General features: G+C 41.2%; 1 protein-coding gene and 1 long non-coding RNA gene across 7 annotated transcripts; one reads left to right on the top strand and one right to left on the bottom strand.

Annotated features, from left to right (window-relative positions):
• Nucleotides 1–306: 306 nt before the first annotated feature.
• On the top strand, nt 307–19,043 carry LOC147915353 (uncharacterized). 2 transcript variants are annotated; one of them, XR_015553883.1, is made up of 3 exons: nt 307–456; nt 597–2,222; nt 18,683–19,043. It is a non-coding gene; the product is annotated as an uncharacterized LOC147915353 (long non-coding RNA). The 2 variants fall into 2 exon arrangements; XR_015553884.1 differs by lacking the exon at nt 18,683–19,043 and having other exon boundaries at nt 597–1,935; nt 2,088–3,478.
• On the bottom strand, nt 6,773–15,605 carry SERPINB1 (serpin family B member 1). 5 transcript variants are annotated; one of them, XM_087437918.1, is made up of 7 exons: nt 15,501–15,605; nt 14,144–14,344; nt 12,201–12,338; nt 11,531–11,648; nt 10,403–10,545; nt 10,150–10,317; nt 6,773–8,169 (listed from the first exon to the last, which is right to left on the bottom strand). In XM_087437918.1, the coding sequence occupies exons 2-7, from the start codon at nt 14,309–14,311 to the stop codon at nt 7,765–7,767; spliced, it is 1,140 nt and encodes a 379-aa protein (XP_087294044.1). In that variant the 5' UTR covers nt 14,312–14,344; nt 15,501–15,605; the 3' UTR covers nt 6,773–7,764. The 5 variants fall into 5 exon arrangements, with proteins under 5 accessions (XP_087294044.1, XP_087294046.1, XP_087294043.1 ...); XM_087437920.1 differs by having other exon boundaries at nt 14,144–14,319; nt 15,501–15,592; XM_087437917.1 differs by lacking the exon at nt 15,501–15,605 and adding an exon at nt 15,136–15,332.
• Nucleotides 19,044–19,107: the final 64 nt, after the last annotated feature.

Below are 19,107 nucleotides of genomic sequence, written 5' to 3' on the forward strand. Positions count from 1 at the left end.
CCATTCCATAAATATGGACCATGCTGTAAATGCAAGGCCCTAGGGTTTTGCATATTTGAGGAGTGTAGTGTCCTTGCTTACTGGAACATTTTGTGGCTTTTGTTCTTTTTACAGTTGTACCCCTGGCTGTACGTAATGTTTTTACTGAACACAATGAATTGTGGTCACAGGATGCACCCAAATTGTGCCCAATATCTTGTTTTGCAAGCCTGGTAAAATTTTGCTGGCTTGATCACCAACATGTGGCCAGTGAGCCTCATTCATAAACAGGACCACGACTACTCATGAAGACAGAAGGAAACTTATAGAACATTGGGCCCACATTCTTTATTTTCTCAGATGAGGAATGTGGCTTCTACGATTGATATGCTAATGCCCATCTCCTTTTGCTCTTTCATCCTACCATTCCAGATAGAACGTGGTCTCTACAGGATGAATGGAGTACTTGCACTTAAGGTAAAAATCCCCAAGTCCACCTTGCCTTCAGTGCTCTGCATGACCCAGTCTCCCCGCTCCTACTAGCTCCCCCTCACTCTTCTCTTTACTTATTAATTGTCAATCACACCAGTGCCTTTGCTCCATCCTTCCCTTTGCAGGAGAGCACCTACCAGCTCCTGAATTAGCTGTGCCTCTGGGATTCACAACTCTGTTTTCATCAGTACACCAAGGGGTAAGTATATTCAGAATACATCCACTGATAACTAGACAGGTAGAGACCAGCTAATCACCCAGTTTACTAAATAACATAGAAGACAAAGCACCCGCCCGCCCCCCAGTATTGGCGCTCCATATTGAAGACAACCAACTGCATTACAATAGAGGGAAGGATAGGAGCAGAGTCCCACAGTGCAGGTGCCGGCTACCAAACTGGTGTTATTGCTAACCAGTGGGTCAGTTAACCAGATTAGTTATTGGAGAGCTGTTTTATGAATTAGACATACACAATCTCACAGCAGGGATCTTGTCTGTTTCATTGTTGCATCCTTAGCATCTAGTACAGAGCTTAGCACGTAAGACATGGTTAGGGAATATTAATTAAACAAAATGAATTTAAAATCAGAACAAAGAGAATTTATTTGAACAATCTTACGAGATATTTCATGCTATTGTTGTGGCTCAGCGGAAGATTGTGAACCTTGAATATAGAGGACCTTACTTATTCTAGATTAACAATATTTCTGGAGTTAATATATTTTAACTAAGAAAAATCACAATGATTAATAAACATTAATTTTTGAAAATTAGTTCAGCAAGCAACAACAGCAAGTGATGTCGGACATAAAACTCAGTAAGAAATTAATGAGTTTAAAAAGCACATGTCTTTACTTTTTAATATAGATATGTCACATGAAAACAATTGAAAATTTTAAATATCTACTGTTTTGCCTTGATAGAAAACGTCTGAGTTTACCTGAAAATGGTGGGAAAAAAACTTACCCTATTTCCTAAATATAGCAGCTAATGTATCAAATTTTGCATAGAAAACTAAAATTTGCAATCATATTCATTCTTTGAAAACTGACCTTTAAAAATATTGTGCAGTGATAAAATACTTAAATTTTTAATTTACAGGGAAACTCTTATTTATCTGGCAAAGCAAAATACCTTATTACCAGGATTTCTTGTAACAGGTTTACAAAATGAGGAAGGGTTGGTGCGAGAACTCTTTGAAAACCTCTTTCAGTTTTCACACCCTCCTGTCGTTGCTGTGCATTGCTTTTTTTTTTAATTGTCTCTCCTAAATCCTAGAAAATCACCCTTGTTCAGACACGTATGAGATTTCCCATTACAAGTTATCCTTTGGCTGAGGAGCTTTGGACTGATTCCTTCACTCTACACTGCTCTATCTGCACCCTGCAGATCGGGGCCCCGGTCATGGCAGCTACTGACTGTTTTTTCAGATCAGAAAGTGTCTGGCATCACAATTCTGTATATGTAAGTAGAACTTTGAGAGTTTAGATGAAGAAATGCGTTTATACGTTGTATGAGCCATCGACCTCTCCAAGTAATACATCTCCTTCCTTAGTCCTGAATTGTTTTTTAAAATGACAAATTTATCCTCTAGTATATTTCTTATCTCCAACCAGATGGACAATTTTTTTGAGAGATCTCTTGGCAGTGACATTGGAGGGGAACAGAGTGCTGAATTTGTGCAATGGAAAAATGATAACTCAGCAGGTTCTACTGAAATGCCATTTACCTCCTGTTTCCAAGCAATTCAGGTAATATTCTGTCTTTTCAAGAGCAAGTTTATTTGAGATTGTAAAATTATTGAAAATTTCATTTTAATTGGCTGAGATTACAGTTGAGAGTGAAAGCATAACATTAATGCTGAAGGGCAAAAATCTCTTAGAATAGCTTAGAATGCACTTCTCATCCCTCTCGATGAGACTTGGCGGTGAAACTCAGGGACTTTAGCTCATGGTGGATCACGGTGATTCCTGCACTGCAGAGCTTTGAGGCCTGAGTCCCAATCTGCTCCGAGATCCCAGGCAGGTTACTTATTCTCATCTATAGAATGAAGACAATAACACCTACTTCATGAGGTTGGTGTTGATAAAAATGTCATGTATAGAGCACCAAGGCTGGCCCAATGTCCTTCCTCATTAAGTTTTAGTGAGTCTCTCCCTGCCCCAAGCTGGAAGAATAGTTATGGTCAGATGAGACTTCTAGGTTACAAGGTTATGATTTATTTCTGAGTAAGGAAGAATTGATGATGGCAAGAACATGGTAGTAATCTCTTTAAAGAAACAGACCAATGCAGAAACCACATGACACATTTGACTTTATTTTGATGATTTTAAAAGCACTCTTGATTTTGTAATACCCAGCCAAATTCTCCTTCTTTCACTCTTCAAGATGGGCTGCCACTTTCTTTGGATAATCTAAGGCAGTGTTTCTGGTATATAAAAACTCTGAAGATATCTGGAAGCCAGTTCTCCAAACTGTGACTTCACAAAGCCTGGCTGCCTTCACCATATTTTTTTTAGTTGTAACCTGGGAAATAGAGTAAAGTGGAAAAGGCTCTAGAATTGGAATCATGCCTTTGGGGACGTTCTTTCAGATCCCTACTTAGATGTTACCCCTCTTTGGGGCGGTGGCCTACATCAGCTGTCCTGAGGCTTGCCTTTTCCCAGTGATGTGTTGTGAGGAACTGAAGTTCTTAATTTTCATTTGGTCCAGTTTAGCATCAGAAACGTCCAAAATGCCTGGGAATAAATCTAGCAAGATGTGTGTGTGTGTATGAGTGTGTGTGTGTGTGTCCTCTTGAGAAATGACTATCGCAAGTTCGTATATTCTTATATGATCTTCTAACAGCGTTCTTGTTTTGCTTTCACAGTTAAGTCTACAGTCCATCTGGTATAATTTTTGTTTAGGTTTAAGGCAGGAATCAACTTCAGTTTTTTTTCCATATGTGTTCCCAAATGTCCCAGAACAATTTACTGAAAGTTTCCTCCTTTCACTCCCAACTTTGAAGGGCCACACTTGTCATAAATATGATGATCATGTGATTTATTATCCAAATCGATTAAATTTTGAGAGTAAAAGAGGGCGTTGCTAATAATTGCAATAGGACAAAAGGCATAAACAGGCTGTTTTGAGCAAACTGGGGTGATGGTCACTCATCATAAAGCAAGGTTCATATTGTGTGAGGCTATTATTTCTAGGCTTTCTGTTTTGTTCCATTTCTGACCATCCTTGTACCAAAACCCGTCCTTATTTCTGCAACTTTAGAATAAGTCTTGATTCAATTAAACATGTCCTCTCACCTGGTTATTCTTCAAGATTGTCTTGGATGTTCTTGGCCTTTTACATTGTTGTATAAATAGTAGAACCATTTGCCATGTTTCACCAAAAACAAAACAAAACAAAAAACTTTTGGGTTTTTTATTGAGATTGCATTGATTCTGTAGATCAATTGACATATTTAAAATACTGAATCATAACCATGGTATAGCTCTCCATTTATCTAGATCTTCTTTGTTATCTGTCAATAGTGTTTTTGAGGGCTTGTTATTGGGTACATACAAATTTCGAATTGTTATATTTTCCTAGTGAGCTGCATCTTTTTATCATTATGAAGTGTCTGTCTTTATCTCTAGAATAGGAGAACCTACTTTGCCTAATATTTCTAGCCACATCTACTTTTAGGGTTAGAATTTGCATGGAATTTTTTCTATTCTTTTCCTTTCAAACTGTTTTTATGTTATAGACACATTTCCTGTAAACACCATATGGTATTTTTTCAATCCAGCCTAACCATCTTTGTCTTTTAACTGGAACATTTAGTCAACTTATATTTTAAGTAATTACTTAAATATTTGGAGTTAATATACCATCTTGCTATTTGTCATGCCTGTTCTATGTATCTCTTTCTCATTCTACCTTTTGGATTGATTGTATAGTTTTTGTTATTCCTTTTTTCTCTTTGGTTTATTTTGAAAGTTATAAACCATTTTACTTTTCTTCTGGTGGTCACCTTAGACATTATAACATGCATCCTTGACTTATCAAAGTCTAATGTAATTGTAACTGTATTTTCATTCTCTTCCCAGATAATGTAAAGACTTTACAACTTTTACTCCCATTTCCTTCCCCAACTTCTATGCTATCATTTATTTTAATTCTGTATGTATTTGAAGTTCTTTAGACATTATTACTATTGTTTTATATGGTCAATATTTATGTAAATTTACCATATTTACAGTTTTTCTTGCTCTTTATTCTTTCTTACAACTCTGACATTTCTTCTGCAAAAAGAATATCCTCTAGAACTTTTTTTTGTAAGTCTGCTGATGGTGAACTCTCACAGTTTTTCTTTTTCTAATAATATCTTGAGGGATATTTTTCCTGGGTATAGAATAATTCTAGGTTGGCAGGGTGTTTTGCTGTTGTTTTTCCCAGCATATTTAAAGAATCATTCCATGATCTTCTGGCTGTCATAATTTCTGTTGACATATGTGTTATCCTTCTAACTGCTGCTCCTTTGAGGGTACTTTGTCTTTTTTCTTCATTTTTATGTGATTTCTTTTCTGGTCATGTGTTAGTCTCTGGACTTCTACAGTCTTACCAGGATGTGTCTAGAGATGGACTTCTTTGTAGTATCCTGCTTAGGGTTTGGGTAGGGTTTCTAGAATGTGTGAATTAATGTCTTTTATCAGTTATTAGATTACACATTTTGAATGTTAGCTCTTTAAATATTATTCTTCCCCATACTGTCTCTTGTCTTCTCTTTTCCTGTTAAGCATCTTCTTACTGACTCCTTTGAATTTCTTATCCTTCCTTTTGTATTATTCATCCTTTTGTCTTTCTGGGCTTTATTTATAATGTTTGTCTTTCTGGAAGAAATTATGGATAATTTCTTCTAACCTGACAATTCACAACTTTCTCTTTTGCTCTCTCTAATTTACTGCTAAATCTTATATAATTTTTCATTTATTATTGTATTTTTGAGCTCTGGAATTTCTTTTTTTTTTCTTTTTTTTTTTGTGAGGAAGATCAGCCCTGAGCTAACATCCATGCTAATCCTCCTCTTTTTGCTGAGGAAGACCGGCTCTGAGCTAATATCTATTGCCAATCCTCCTCCTTTTTTTTCCCCCAGAGCCCCAGTAGATAGTTGTATGTCATAGCTGCACATCCTTCTAGTTGCTGTATGTGGGACACGGCCTCAGCATTGCCAGAGAAGTGGTGCGTCAGTGCGTGCCCAAGATCTGAACCCTGGTGGCCAGTAGTGGAGCGCGTGCACTTAACCGCTAAGCCACGGGGCTGGCCCAAGAATTTCTATTTAATTTTTATTCAAATACGCAATGTCTTTTAAGTTTCCAGTTATCTGCTTAAAATGTATTTTGTCATCTTGATCATAGAAAACAATGTTGTTTCATAAATTGTCTGTGATGATTTCAGTATTTGGAGCCCCTGTTCTGTTTCTATTATCTGTTTTTTGTGCTGGTTTTAATTTATGTTGTCATGGAGCCTCACCCATCTGGTTATCTTTGACTATATGCTAGAGATTGTATTTTAAAGCTGATTATAAAAATAATTTGAGCTTTATGGGTAATCTTGTCCCAAAGATGATTTTTGTTTGCTTCTGCTATGTGCCTCTGGGTAGTAGCAAACCAGGAAGAATGCACTCCAATTCCAGGGACTGGAATTTTCCGGGCTGTCCAATGACTTATAGCAGGTCTGCATTCTGAGCTGGTTCACTCTTCCTCGCAGGGTGTAGCTCTTAGGGTGCCAAACAAAAGCACGGGAGGTATAATGGAGTCCCCACTCTTACGAGGCCCAAACTGTCTACCTAGCCTTGAACATTATCAGAATCCCGCTTCTCTTCTTTTGCCTCTTTTGGATTGGGAAATGCCCCTGGGGCAAAAGTGGCCCTAATTCCCATATTCATCAATTTCTCCTGGATCTTGGTCCATTAATTCATCACAATCATGTCAGCTCTCCCTTGCCTTTGAGATGATGCTTATTTTGTTTGATTGGTTTTTTAGTTGTCTTAAGAATTCTGAGTTACCTAGTTCACCATCACAAGAATTAGACATTCTTGTTCTTCCTATAGCTAAGAGAACCTGGAATATGGTTAGTGCTAGTAAGTATTTTAAGAAAAAAGAAGGAAGGAAAGCTTGCCAACAGGAGATTTGCTAACATTCTGTTTTTATTCTGTGGTCTCACTCACTACCATCATGGACGTCAGTATTGTCAGGCCAAGAACCCCCTCATGTAGTTTTGGCTTGTCTGAGATAAGAGAGAATCAAGAAGATGGAGATCAGTCTGGCTTGCAAAACCTTAGGAAACTTTATTAACCAGCCCACCAGCTTTGTGGGAGCAAGAAAATGCAGCATTTCAAGCCCCATTCAAGGAGTACATTTGACAAAGGTTTATATTAATCAAAGAACCCCCCATCTCCCACCACAGCATTGCATAAAGCCATCGCATTGGCGTGATAACCTATACCAGACAATGGAAGGCAAGAGCCTTTATCAGAAAATGTGCAAGAAGCTGGATAACAGTGAGATCTTTGTGAACCCTCTTTGCTTAACAGTCTCTCCTACCACATTTTTCTTTTTGTGATTTCTTGGTATCTTTTATGATAGGACACCCACTTTTTAACACCATGTGATCCCACACAAACTACATGTCAGGTAGGATAAAGGAAAACAAAAAAGAGAAGGCAGGTTATCACCAGGTCGCTCTTTAATTTAATAGTTTGAAACTGGAGTGCTGTATTAGAATACTAATCCTGCAGAACAAAGGGTTAGAAACGTTGGCCAAGGCAAGTTTGTCTTCATAACCCGGGCCTTAACTGGGGTGCTCTCCTACATTTCAATTGAATATCTGTTTTTAAGCCTTCCTTCAACAATCAGAGTGTCTCTCTATTATAGCTTCCAAAAATCTATCTGTAAAATAAATTACAGTATTCTAATGTTTCCCACCACTATCAAGAGAGTATAGCAGTTTCATAGATTACTACATTGTCAAGAATCTATAAATCTGATTTATTGTTTTTATTTTTTAACTTGATGCATCCAAAAGCAATAACTGGATTTTTTAAGTATAAAAAAGGAAAATAGATACCCATGCCAAAGTTAATGGGTGTAAATAGCCAACAGAGCTGAACTTACAAAGGAAATTAAAGATTTGCTTTGGGATATTAGTTTTATTGGTAAAGAAATATGAAAATTGTCACCATTAAAAGTAATGGTAATAATACTGGCAGGTAATAAAGCTCTAAGCTTTAAGAGACTTCTTGTATTTCCACAGTCTCTAAGGGGAAGAAAGTCTGCCTAAGAACAGGATGTTAGTTGAGGGATTGTGCCGAATGAAGAAAATGAATGGATGGTCGGCATTGAAATTTTCCTCTGGCACCAGCATGACAACGGTAGCAAAGCCTCCTGTGGCGGCCGCCGCCTCTGTGCCCTCCTCATTCACTTCCACGAAGGACTTGTGGATAATTTTTGATATGAAAAGATCTCTGGCCCCTGACATGCCAGACAGATCAGCTTTGCCACTGCTAAAGAGATCCTGTATGCCCAGGTGGGCTAGGGGGGAGTTGAGGTTGTAGCTCTCTTCCAGCTTGAACCTGGGCAGGTGGACACTGACGTCAACAAGATACAAATTCTCAGGCTTGGTCCACTCACGCAGTTTTTCCAAAGTCAATTGTTCCTCAATCTGGAATCAGAATGGGCAAAAAGAAGAGATGAAAATGATTTTATTAAGTAAAGTAATAAAATGTTATTTAAATGAATGGACCCATAACATCAGTTGCTAATTAGTTTCCTTCATGTTTTGTACCAAAACAGATTCCATTTGAAGGACTTCATTTCTTTCTGGCAATTGGTGATAATAGAACAGAGCTGTGTTCCAAGCCGTCAGGGGCCCAAGTATAGGGACTTCAGACATTGGTCCATCAACTATCCATTTATCCACTCACCTATCCACACACACATCCATCCATCCATCCAGGACTTACTAAGCCCCTACCACACTGGATTACTGTGATAGGCTATGACGGCTGTTATTATTACCCTAATTGGTTGAGTAGTAGAAGGGAAAATTTTAGTTACTTCTATTTATTCTATTCTATTTATTCTGGACCCCACTGATCACTATGGTTATCTGAGAACCTCACAGAGCTGAAGTAATCTCTAATAGATTTAGCTCCTAGGTAAAAATAGAAAAGGACCTAGCTCCTCACCTAAAACGGGGGTAATAATATATATTATGATAGCATTGCTGTGAACATTAAATGAGTTAACGTATATAAAGCACTTGGTACATGGTAAGTGCTACATAAATGTCAGCCATTATCATTCCTACTATTGGACTAGAACAGAACCATCACTCCCCGTGTTCTGTTGATGCTGATAGTTCCTTTCATGAGGCTAGAGACGTTCTTTTTATGATCAGAGAAGAGATGAATGTGGAAATGCAACTGAAAGAAGACCACACTGATTTCACCACATACTCTATACATGCAAATGGCTAACATCAGACCCCTTCCTGACAGCAAGTTTGGTTAGGGAGGGAGTAGAGAAAAACCACACAGCAGGCTAGGGACTCTGAAGAAAAACCACAATCTCCACAGTTTTGCCTAGTCCTAGCCCTAACAAGAGATGCCATAGCCTTTAAATTACACATGATAGAAACCTCACACAAAGTTCCTATCAGGAAATAGGCTTAGCTCACAATCTATCACGTAGCTATTGGAAATTTAATTCACAATCTATATGAACTGTGGAGACAATGAGCGGTATAATAATAGGATTTTATAGTACATGATGAAACTATACATGATAATGTTGTGGGGTTTTTAATTTAATTTTTATTTTTTTTAATTTAATTTTTTTTTTTTTTTGGTGAGGAAGATTGTCCCTGAGCTAACATCTGTGCCCATCTTCCTTTATTTTGTATATGGGACACTGCCACAGCATGGCTTGATGAGTGGTGTGTAGGTCCACACTGGGATCCGAACCTGTGAACCCCGGGCCACTAAAGCTGAGCACGTGAACTTAACCACTACACCATTGGGCCAGCCTGCGGGTTTTTTAATTTTAAACAATTTATTTTAATAAAACAATCCTCGGGGCTGGCCCGGTGGCGCAAGCGGTTGGGTGCGCGTGCTCCGCTGCGGCGGCCCGGAGTTCGCTGGTTCGGATCCCAGGGGCGCACCGACGCACTGCTTTGGCGAGCCATGCTGTGGCGGCGACCCATATAAAGTGGAGGAGGATGGGCATGGATGTTAACCTAGGGCCGTCTTCCTCGGCAAAAAAAGAGGAGGATTGGCGGATGTTAGCACAGGGCTGATCTCCTCACAAAAAAAATAAAAAATAAAAAAAAAATAAAACAATCCTCATTTTACTGCACTTTCCTTTAAAGTTCATTTAAGAGAGTTTCCGTGAGCTGCCACCAGCCAATGTTACATTTAATACAGGTCTTTAGATGTTCCCACCACAACTGTGCACTGATAGGAGCTGAAAATTTGAACTTAGGGCTTTGGAGTAGTAAATGTTGATGGGCTAATTTATAAAGGAATGACAAAGAACTGGAAAGGAAAGTCAAGTAACAGCAGTAAACACGTAACAAGCACCTACCACTCAACATACACACGAGGCAGAATTGACATGTCGAAAGGACACACGGGAGCCGTACCTTCTTCAAACCCGTGGACTCGTCCTCAATGTCATCTGGCAGCAGGATAATCATGCTGAGCTCCTTGCCTTGGTAAGGCAGTTCCAGCACACGGCACTTAAGGTCCTTGATGTAGCCGTATGGAAATTTCTTCTTCTGATACATCATTTTCACTGTTTTTGTATCTTTCTGAAAAGTTGAAAAGAGAATCACTCACATATTATCTGCATTCTTTTAGAGCAAAGAGTAATTTTAGACAGCTACATCACCTCACCTTATTCAGTCGGAATGGTGCATTAGTCGTGGCCTCTTCCATGAATTTCTCCTGCCAGTTGCCTTTGAAATAGATGGCATTCACCAGCACAAGTTTAGTCATGTTATCAACCACACCTGCAGCCAACAGCTCCGGAATTTTCCCTAAAAAGATAAAGTAAGCTTTTTAAAAAATCCCCACATATCAGAATTCCAAATTTGAACTGATATTTGATTAGCACTGAAATGCAATTCAAATGCATAGTTTCTATTTAATTTTCCTTTAACATGGTATTAAGTTAGGAAAGCCCTACCAGCATGTTGCTATTTTAAATAAACCAACTAAAGGGCTAAAGGGCTAAAAACAGGAAAATTCTCCTTTTCTGGAGAGTGCGATAACCAATGAGCCTTATTTTGTCAATGGCCATTCTTTTTCAGGAAAAAAAAATATTCCTTACGAAAATGTTTTTAGTAACTGGTAGATAAATCACTTCTTCAAATCCTGTGAGTGGAAGCCTACTTTCACAAAAAAGATTTTAACAAATATCCAAAAGGTAGGACAGTTACTCCACTGAAACACAGGCTACACCAACCACCATAGCATGGCCGTGAACAATTCATTGTACAGAACTCAGGTGTTCTGTAGGGGCATTGACTCACTCCAGGACCAGGTTAGAGAGAGTCATATTGGATAAACAGCCTGAGAGAGAGTTAGTCCCACCTACCATCCCTGATTTGTTAGACAAGATATTGGCAAAAAATATTTATGACCACAGCCATTTGTGAATATTGATTCACAAGCAAGAGGATATTCCTTTCATACGTGTATTAAATAATTTGAGCCAGCTGGATTTTCCTCAAAATTTTTATTCCTTTTATTCTATATTCAATGTTAGTTTTAATTTCAAAATGTACTTTTGGGAATTTATGGGAAAAAATATTTAGCTACTTCAGTTCAATCATGTTTAAGTTTATACTTTGAGGAATTTCTCCATCTGAAAGCTGTTGAGCACTGGGCAGTGCAGAGTTCCTCCCCAGTGTCAGGATGAGGAGAGAGGGAAAGGGAGAGGGAGGCAGACGCAGGTGGGGGAGGTGGAGGGCAGAGAAGAGCCACCAGTGTGCAGTGGTGACATTCTGTTCTGTCTCTTACCTTCTGTCTGTCCTTTGACCCACTCATTTATCTCCTTCCTTGCATCTTCAGAGGCTTGCTGAAAATCCACACTGGCCAATTCAGCACCATACATTTTCTGAGTTGAAGCTAAGAAATCCTATTTAAAAAAAAAAAAAAGGAAATGTCATGGATAACTCCTACTTCATACAAAAATGATTTTCTAAAATCCTTAAAAGGAAGAGAAATCGTCCTGGCGTAAAAAAGGCATAAAGTTCACTGTACCCCAAAAAATTTCTAACCCTTATATATTTTTTTACTATGGTAAAAAAAACAAAACATTAAATTTAACCATCTTAACCATTTTTAAATATACAGTTCAGTAGTTTCAGTGTTGTAAAAAATTTACCAATTCTTTTCTAACCTTTGACTAATATTTTCATAAATAAGCAAATACTCTACTTGACTGTACTTGGAAGTGACTTCTGGAAGTCGCTCTTGCTTAGGTAAAACCGTCAGGTCAATCTTTTCACTGTGAGGACTATAAAATGAAACCACATCGATTAACGAGAATACTGTCTGCATATGTTTTCATTCTGTATCATTTTTCTGAATGTTTATAAAACTTAAAACTGACTTCTGTGAGTTGATTGTGCTGAAAAAAATCTGCACTTTCCAGTGAGTTTTAGAACGTGAAGTGCAAAGTACTTACAGGGAGGAAATTATAGGTTTTCTCTCCATATAGCCTATTAGCAAGTTTCAGAATATAGGAAGCTCCACATTTGTTGATATCAGCATTCAGATTCTGAAATCTTGAATGAATCTCCTCAACAGTATCGAAATGAAGAGTCTAAAATAAAGAAAACATCGTCTTTATCACCATTTATTTTGAAATTATAAAGTGATTCCTTTGCATTTGCTTCTATCGAATTAAATTGATGTTTTTATTACTAATTATTGAAGATCCCCAGCCCAATACTTTATTAATTTTCATTGAAGAACAAATAATAGAGAATCCAAAATTTATAGCTTTGTGAGACGTAATAATTGCAACATTAGAAACTGTTTTTACGTGACTTTTTGTTATAACTGTAGTTCCACAAATATGAGTGGTTAATAAACTAAATATTTACACAAGTCTGCTTTTTTCCCAAAGAAAATCATACATGGAATGTTCATATATATATTCTGTATCAAATATAATTTTACTGAAAGTTCTCAGAAATAAATGGTAAAAGTAAGAATCATCACCTATGCAGGAACACAAAAATAGTACCGATTGAGGGTTTTTTTTTCATTACACTATTAGCATCATGAATTCACTTATTTAAAAATAAGTTCTTTAAACTTAAGATCTGGCAAAAGTTTAATTCTCCATGTATCAGTTACAAACCAAGAGTCCCTTTATGGTTTTATGAGGCCTGGGCTGGTTCCTTGCTTTTAAGATACAAAGAACAAACCCACACAGTGTACAAAGTCCAGTTACTGACCGAGATATAGAATGTTTCCATAGTTGCTACGGTTGATCTGCTTTAATGGAAATGGGGGGAAAAAACCTTAAAACTACTCTTTGCTGAGGTCATAAAGTCTCTGGAATGCCTCAAAATAGAAGCTGATATTACCCTGCAAGAAGCAACTGACAATTAGTTCCAGGAGTAAAAAAAAAAAAGTGGATTTTTGAAAACCTTAAAATGCCTTGGTATCTGCAGTGATGAAGATGACTGGTTTTCCATAAAGTATAGTAATAGAAGCTTTGCAGCTGGAATAGTTTCATAAACTTGAGTCAGCTACGGGTGCAGTGTGTGTGGTCTGTGAGGGGTGTGTTGGAAAGACCTTCCCTTTTGGCAATCCTTTCCCCTAGGTGACAAGGAAAGCCAGAGTCCCCTCTCAGAACTGAACAATAACTAGCACACAAGTGTCCTCCACACCCGTTAGGCACAGGAGGAAGGCTGGACATCACAGCTTCCTCCCCGGCTGTAAGAGTGACCTGCCGCATCAGCACGGGCTTGGTCCTGCCCCCACACCTGCTGCGCCTCACCCCTCTCCTCTCCCTGCAGAGCCCTCCTGCTAACTCAACACGCCACGTCACAGCCCACAGAGCCACGCTTGGTGCCAGGCACAGGGCTAGGCCGCGGGAATACAGAATACACGGTCACCCTGTCCCCTCTAAAGGGCGAGGCATCTCCAGCATGGTGCGTTTCCTATGTGTCATTATGCTCAAAAGTAACGTTACATAACAGGCATTACTTATGAGTAGCAGGTCACCACATGCAGAGCAGAAACTGGAAAATCCTAGTCCGGGAGGAGGTGCTGTGGCTTATGGGAAAGCTGTCCATGATTCACCCCCGGAATAGAAGCGGCACACTGCCCCGGTTTCGTCAGCTTTCTTCACTGCTGTATCCTCAGCCAAACGAAAACCAGTGCCTGGCCCATGGTAGGTGCTCAGCAAAGACTCGATGGTGAATGGAAGCCTGCCTACAAACGGATTGTTCTTTGGGCTTTTTCTGAAAGCCTGACCTCATAACGTATAGCTACTGAACACAGAAACACGGTTTTAATAACACACCGTTAAGAGCTCAAAGGCTCCACTTTTTGGTGCCGACTTGACGTTAGTGGGGAGACAGGAGGGAGAGCAGGCTGTTTGTTTCTGCTGACCTTGGCCACCTGTGCCGCAGTACGGCCTCTGGTCCCCAAGAAGATCATGGCCAGTGCTGACGAGATGCTTAAGGGAGAGATGAAGATGTTTCCAGTAGGATTGTCCTTATTCAAAGTGCGGAACAAGTCCACCGCAAAGCGGGTGTTGGCTGTGCTCAGCTGCTCCATGGCGAAGGCTGCAACACAGAACAGAGGCCCCAGCTGCCCCGTGCCCACACCAGCAAATTAGGCAAACGGATTTCCCCACCTTTGCCTCAACTTGTGCCAACTACCCTGAAACACCCTGGAACTTGTACTTCCTCTCTCTCTCTCTCTCTCTCTCTTTTTTTTCTGGAGGGCCAGAACACTTTTCTGTGTGCACAAAGGTACATGAGGGATGACTGGCCAGATTCAGCAGGGACACAGGATCAGGCACCAGGGTATCCTGAGGGGCTCTGACCTTGCAGACAGGTGACTCTGAGGAGCAGCCAGGCCTCGCCACCTTTCCTACTAAGTTTGGGAGCACACACATTCCTGACCCTTTGGTTCAAGCCTCTGATTCACTGGGGCAGTGAATCCAATGCCCACGTTTACCTGAAACAAGAATGTTTCTCTTAGAAAATCATAGCTACCTACGGTGCATTAAAGCAAATTCCAGCAAGTAGATAGAATTATCGTCATTACTGAGATTCAGTCGCTACTGTTTAGAGACGTTAAGTGTCCCAAGTCTCACAGCTGGTGTAGGCTGTGAGAGTCTGGAAGCCCGGCACAGGTCCCAGGGTCAGGCGGGGCGGCCCGACGGCGGAGAAGGTGACAAGCATCCTCTCTCACTCCCGCAGACGGCCTTCACCTCAGCTCAGCCACCCACTGACCCACCCTGACTTGCACTCTCAGAGCCTTAGTTTCGCCACATACAGGCAAGGAGGAAGAACAGTTGTGCGGGGTGCCTAGCGTGTAGGCAATCAACTGAATGATTCGTGTCGTTGATAAATAACCTCTAGGGTGGCACCGACCTCCTTTCCCTTGCAGCCGCAGGAAGGAGAAGCAGCTGGGCCCAGGGCTGCCTGGAAACGGCCACAAACAGCCCTGGGAGGGAGTTCAGGGAGCAAGCCAGACATTCTGATCTCAGGCTGCGGTTCTGCCTCCAGCCGCCACGCCCCGACCTCCGTCCTCGCAGGCCGGCCTGGCCTTGCCTAGCGCCCCGGACGCGGTGCGGAGGCCCGGGGGTCGCCAGGCGGGCACGCGGCGGGGCGGCGGGGGCGGCGGTGACCTCCCCGCCCGAGGGCCCGGGGCTGCGCTGCGCGGGGCGCTCGCGGGCTGAGCCCGGGCTGGCCTCCCCCGCCGCCCCGCGCCCAGGGCGCCCCTGGCGCGCCCTTACCTGCGGCGCGGCTGGACGGTCTGGCGGCGGCGCGAGTCTGGGAAGAAGCGCCCGCCGAGGCACTTATAGCTGCGGAAGGGGAGTGTCGCCAGGCAGGCCCTGGGCGGCGGGCAGGCGTTGGCCCTGCCCCGGATGACTTCCTGGGAGTCCGGGCTTCGAGGCTCGGCCACGTAGAAGCCAGGGGAGCGAGGGCTCCACGCGGGCCCTCCTCAGGGGATCAGCCTGTCTGAGTTCCAGGCAGACTCACATCTCTGCCTAGGACCTGATGGGCCGTTTCTTACTGAGACGTGAATGACTGAGATGACTTAATGTGTCACCTCTTAGAGGGCAAACTAGCCCCTTTTGAATCCCTTCTACACATATACTCCAAACTCTGGGGTTATTATTATTATTATTTTGGTGGAGGGAAGCAAATTTGAGACCTCTTACATAGGGGAAAGGAGGGGCTTCCAGGATAAAATAAAACAGAATGTGTTCCAAACAACATCCTTTCAGGTACCAAAGTGAATTCAGCCTGATACTCCCCTCACAGGTGATGACTACACCAGGCTGGGTCACCTCACTTGCCACACACCATGATAACTCACATCTGTGTGAATAAAGTATTTCTTACCCACTATACTAAAATTTAGTACAATAAAATAAATAAGATTTAGCCAGCCCTGATAGTCTATTGGTTAAGATTGGGCGCTCCCAGCACCACAGCCCAGGTTCCTTTCCCGGTCAGGGAGCCACACCACCGCCTGTCTGTTGTCGTACTGAGGGGGCTGTGTGTGGCTGTGATGCTGAAAGCCCTGCCACAGGTATTTCAAACACCAGCAGGGTCACCCCTGGTGGACAGGTTTCAGCAGAGCTTCCGAACCAAGACAGACTAGGACGGAGGACATGGCCACTCACTTCTGAAGGAAATTGGCCACAGAAACCCTGTGAATAGCAGTGGAGTATTGTCTGATAGAGCGCTGGAAGTGAGAGGATGGCGCAAAAAGACCAGGCAGGGTTCTGCTCTGCTGGACGCAGGGTCCCAATAGACTGGAAGGCCCTAACAGCAACAATATTAAAATTTAGACTCACCAATTTTTTCCCCCTGTAATGAGTGTTAAAATAGAATGACTATGGTGGAATAGTAAAGGCAGTAACTATTTCTGTGGGGTTTTTCATTTGTTAAATGCCTGGGCAAGTAATTTCACCAAAACGGATAGTGCTTGAGGGTATGAAATAATTCTGCATCCATGAAACTTATCTCCTGCTTTCTTGCAAATCTCAACATGAAATGGGGACAAAGGAAAAATTCTGTTGTTTTATTATTATGGATAATATAGTGTGAATGGGCTTGTAGATTTTTTTTTTGACTCTGAGAACTTGTTGATAATGAAAAGGGACAAAGAAGATCACAATAATGAGTAATCAGAATACCTCCGTAGTTTTCAAAAAGCAGCAAGAGTTTAATAACTAAGATTGCAGAGTGCTTTACAGTTTATTACAACAAAGAAGCCAACATTTATTGAGAGCCCATCATAACTAAGTTGAAGTGGTTTGGTCAAATCTGGTAACCTCTCCACCATTTCTCACAGAACTAGAGAACCACTCGTGAGCTTCTACTAACAGGTCAATGTGAGAAAGTCAAGAGTGAGGGGCTTCACTGAGAAGTTGATAAGTTAAAATCTGAGACACATAAACCAAAGAAAAAAGTGTTCTGAATTTGTTTTTCTCCTGACATTTTGCATTTATGCTCATCTGGGTCCAATATAAAATGAAACCATTTCCTAAATTAATACATATACTGTATAAGGTTCAGACAAAATTAACCTTTATACATTAATCATCAACCAGTGCATATACTGTCTAAGGTCGAGGCAAAGAAACTATTCTGTTCGGTAACATTGGAGTGTTCTACTTGTGGCTTTAAAATGTGAATGGCCACTGTCCAAGGTCATGCACTCATGATAGCACAGCCAGTTTGGTACAGTGTTGGGCGTATCTACTAAACTCGAACACACGCTTACCCTAACTACAGTCGAGCAATTTCATGCCCCAGGAATAAACCCAACAAAAATGTGTGTTGGCATGTGCACCTGGAAATATGTACAAGAATGTTCATAACAACATTATTTGTGTTAGATCCAACACAAATAATGCCCATCAACAGAAGAATGGATAAATTAATACAACAGAATAATATACAACACTGGAAATGAAAAAACTACAGCAATACACAACAACATGGCTGAATCTCACAAACACACTGTTGAATGAAAGAACGCAGACACAAAGTATAAGCTGTATGGTTCTGATTATAGAAAGTTCAAAAATAGGCAGAAATAATCCACGGTGTTTGAAGTCAGGAGATAGGTACTCTTTGGGGAGAAAGGGAAATTGTATTGACTATATTTTCTTATTTTCTGTATTCTTGATGCTCTGGCACTTGGGGCCTTGATCCTGTGAGACTGCCCCTCCCAGGGCTAGCTAATTCCTAGAGAGAGCGAATGACTCCCCTGTGAGCACACCGTTCATATACAAACCAACCAACTCAGTGACCACACTCTCAACTATCTTCTTTATCAAACTCTCGCACCCCAAGCCAATAGTCCTCCTGCCCTGAATCACCCCAGCACCAGGCACTAGACAACTAGAGACAACCTGTATAGCCCAGAGCCCACCAAAATTATTTAAACTATCCAATCCTAAGCTTACATAATGTACCTACCCTGCCTTGCCCATTTCTTTCTGCAAGAAAGTCTCTGGGCCAAGCTCTGCTCCTCTCCCCTTCTGCCTCCTGGCCAACCTGGGTGCTTCCTGGGTCCCACATTGCATGGTCTCTCGTGCCTCCTGTTTCTAGGGCTCTGTGAGTATAAACTTCTTCCTTCATGATGATTATTTCTACGTCAGCTCTCTTGCCATACCTGATTAGAACAAATCATTTTTTTTTTTAACACAAGGGTTGTGAGTGGGAGTGGCATGGGGGGAGAGGCTTCTGAAGTGCTGGTGATGTGCCATTTCTTGACATGGGTAGTTACAGAGGTGTATTCATTTTGTGATAATGCATTGAGTTGTACACATAATTTATTTACTTTTCCGCATGTATGTTATACTTTACAAAAATGATTAAAAAGTAGCAACAAAAAATGTTAAATATTAGTGATTCTTTTATTTCCTGTCTCCCCTCTTTGCCCCTCCCCAAACAGGATTAATCTGCTTGAAGCTAGTTGGGGCCCTTGGTGTCATCCAGCATGTCTACTCCCCTAATTTTGGTCACTGGCTTGTGCCTGGGGGACCCAGATGAGCTAGTGAGCCCCGTGCCCTTCCTGCTCCCCCACAAGCAGCAACACACGAATCCCGAATCCAGGTGAGCAGCCTTTCCCTTCTGCTCTCTCAGGTGGGGGACATCACTTGCTACTTCAAGGTATGGAATGAAGAAGATGCAGGACACATTTTCCAAAGATCCACGGCTAGATTCATAAACCCATGGTAAGGAGAAAATCTCAAAGCAGGACCTATAGGTGTTTGAGAACTAATTGTCTTGATGTTATTGTCCTCTAGGTTGATTGTCTTGTGGTTTTGAGAACAGGATCTCTGTATTATTTCAGTCTTCAGAAATGTTTTGAGACTT

The sequence above is a fragment of the Ceratotherium simum genome, chromosome 13 (assembly GCF_057802395.1).
Source record: "Ceratotherium simum simum isolate JZ-2026a chromosome 13, ASM5780239v1, whole genome shotgun sequence".
NCBI lineage: Eukaryota > Metazoa > Chordata > Mammalia > Perissodactyla > Rhinocerotidae > Ceratotherium > Ceratotherium simum.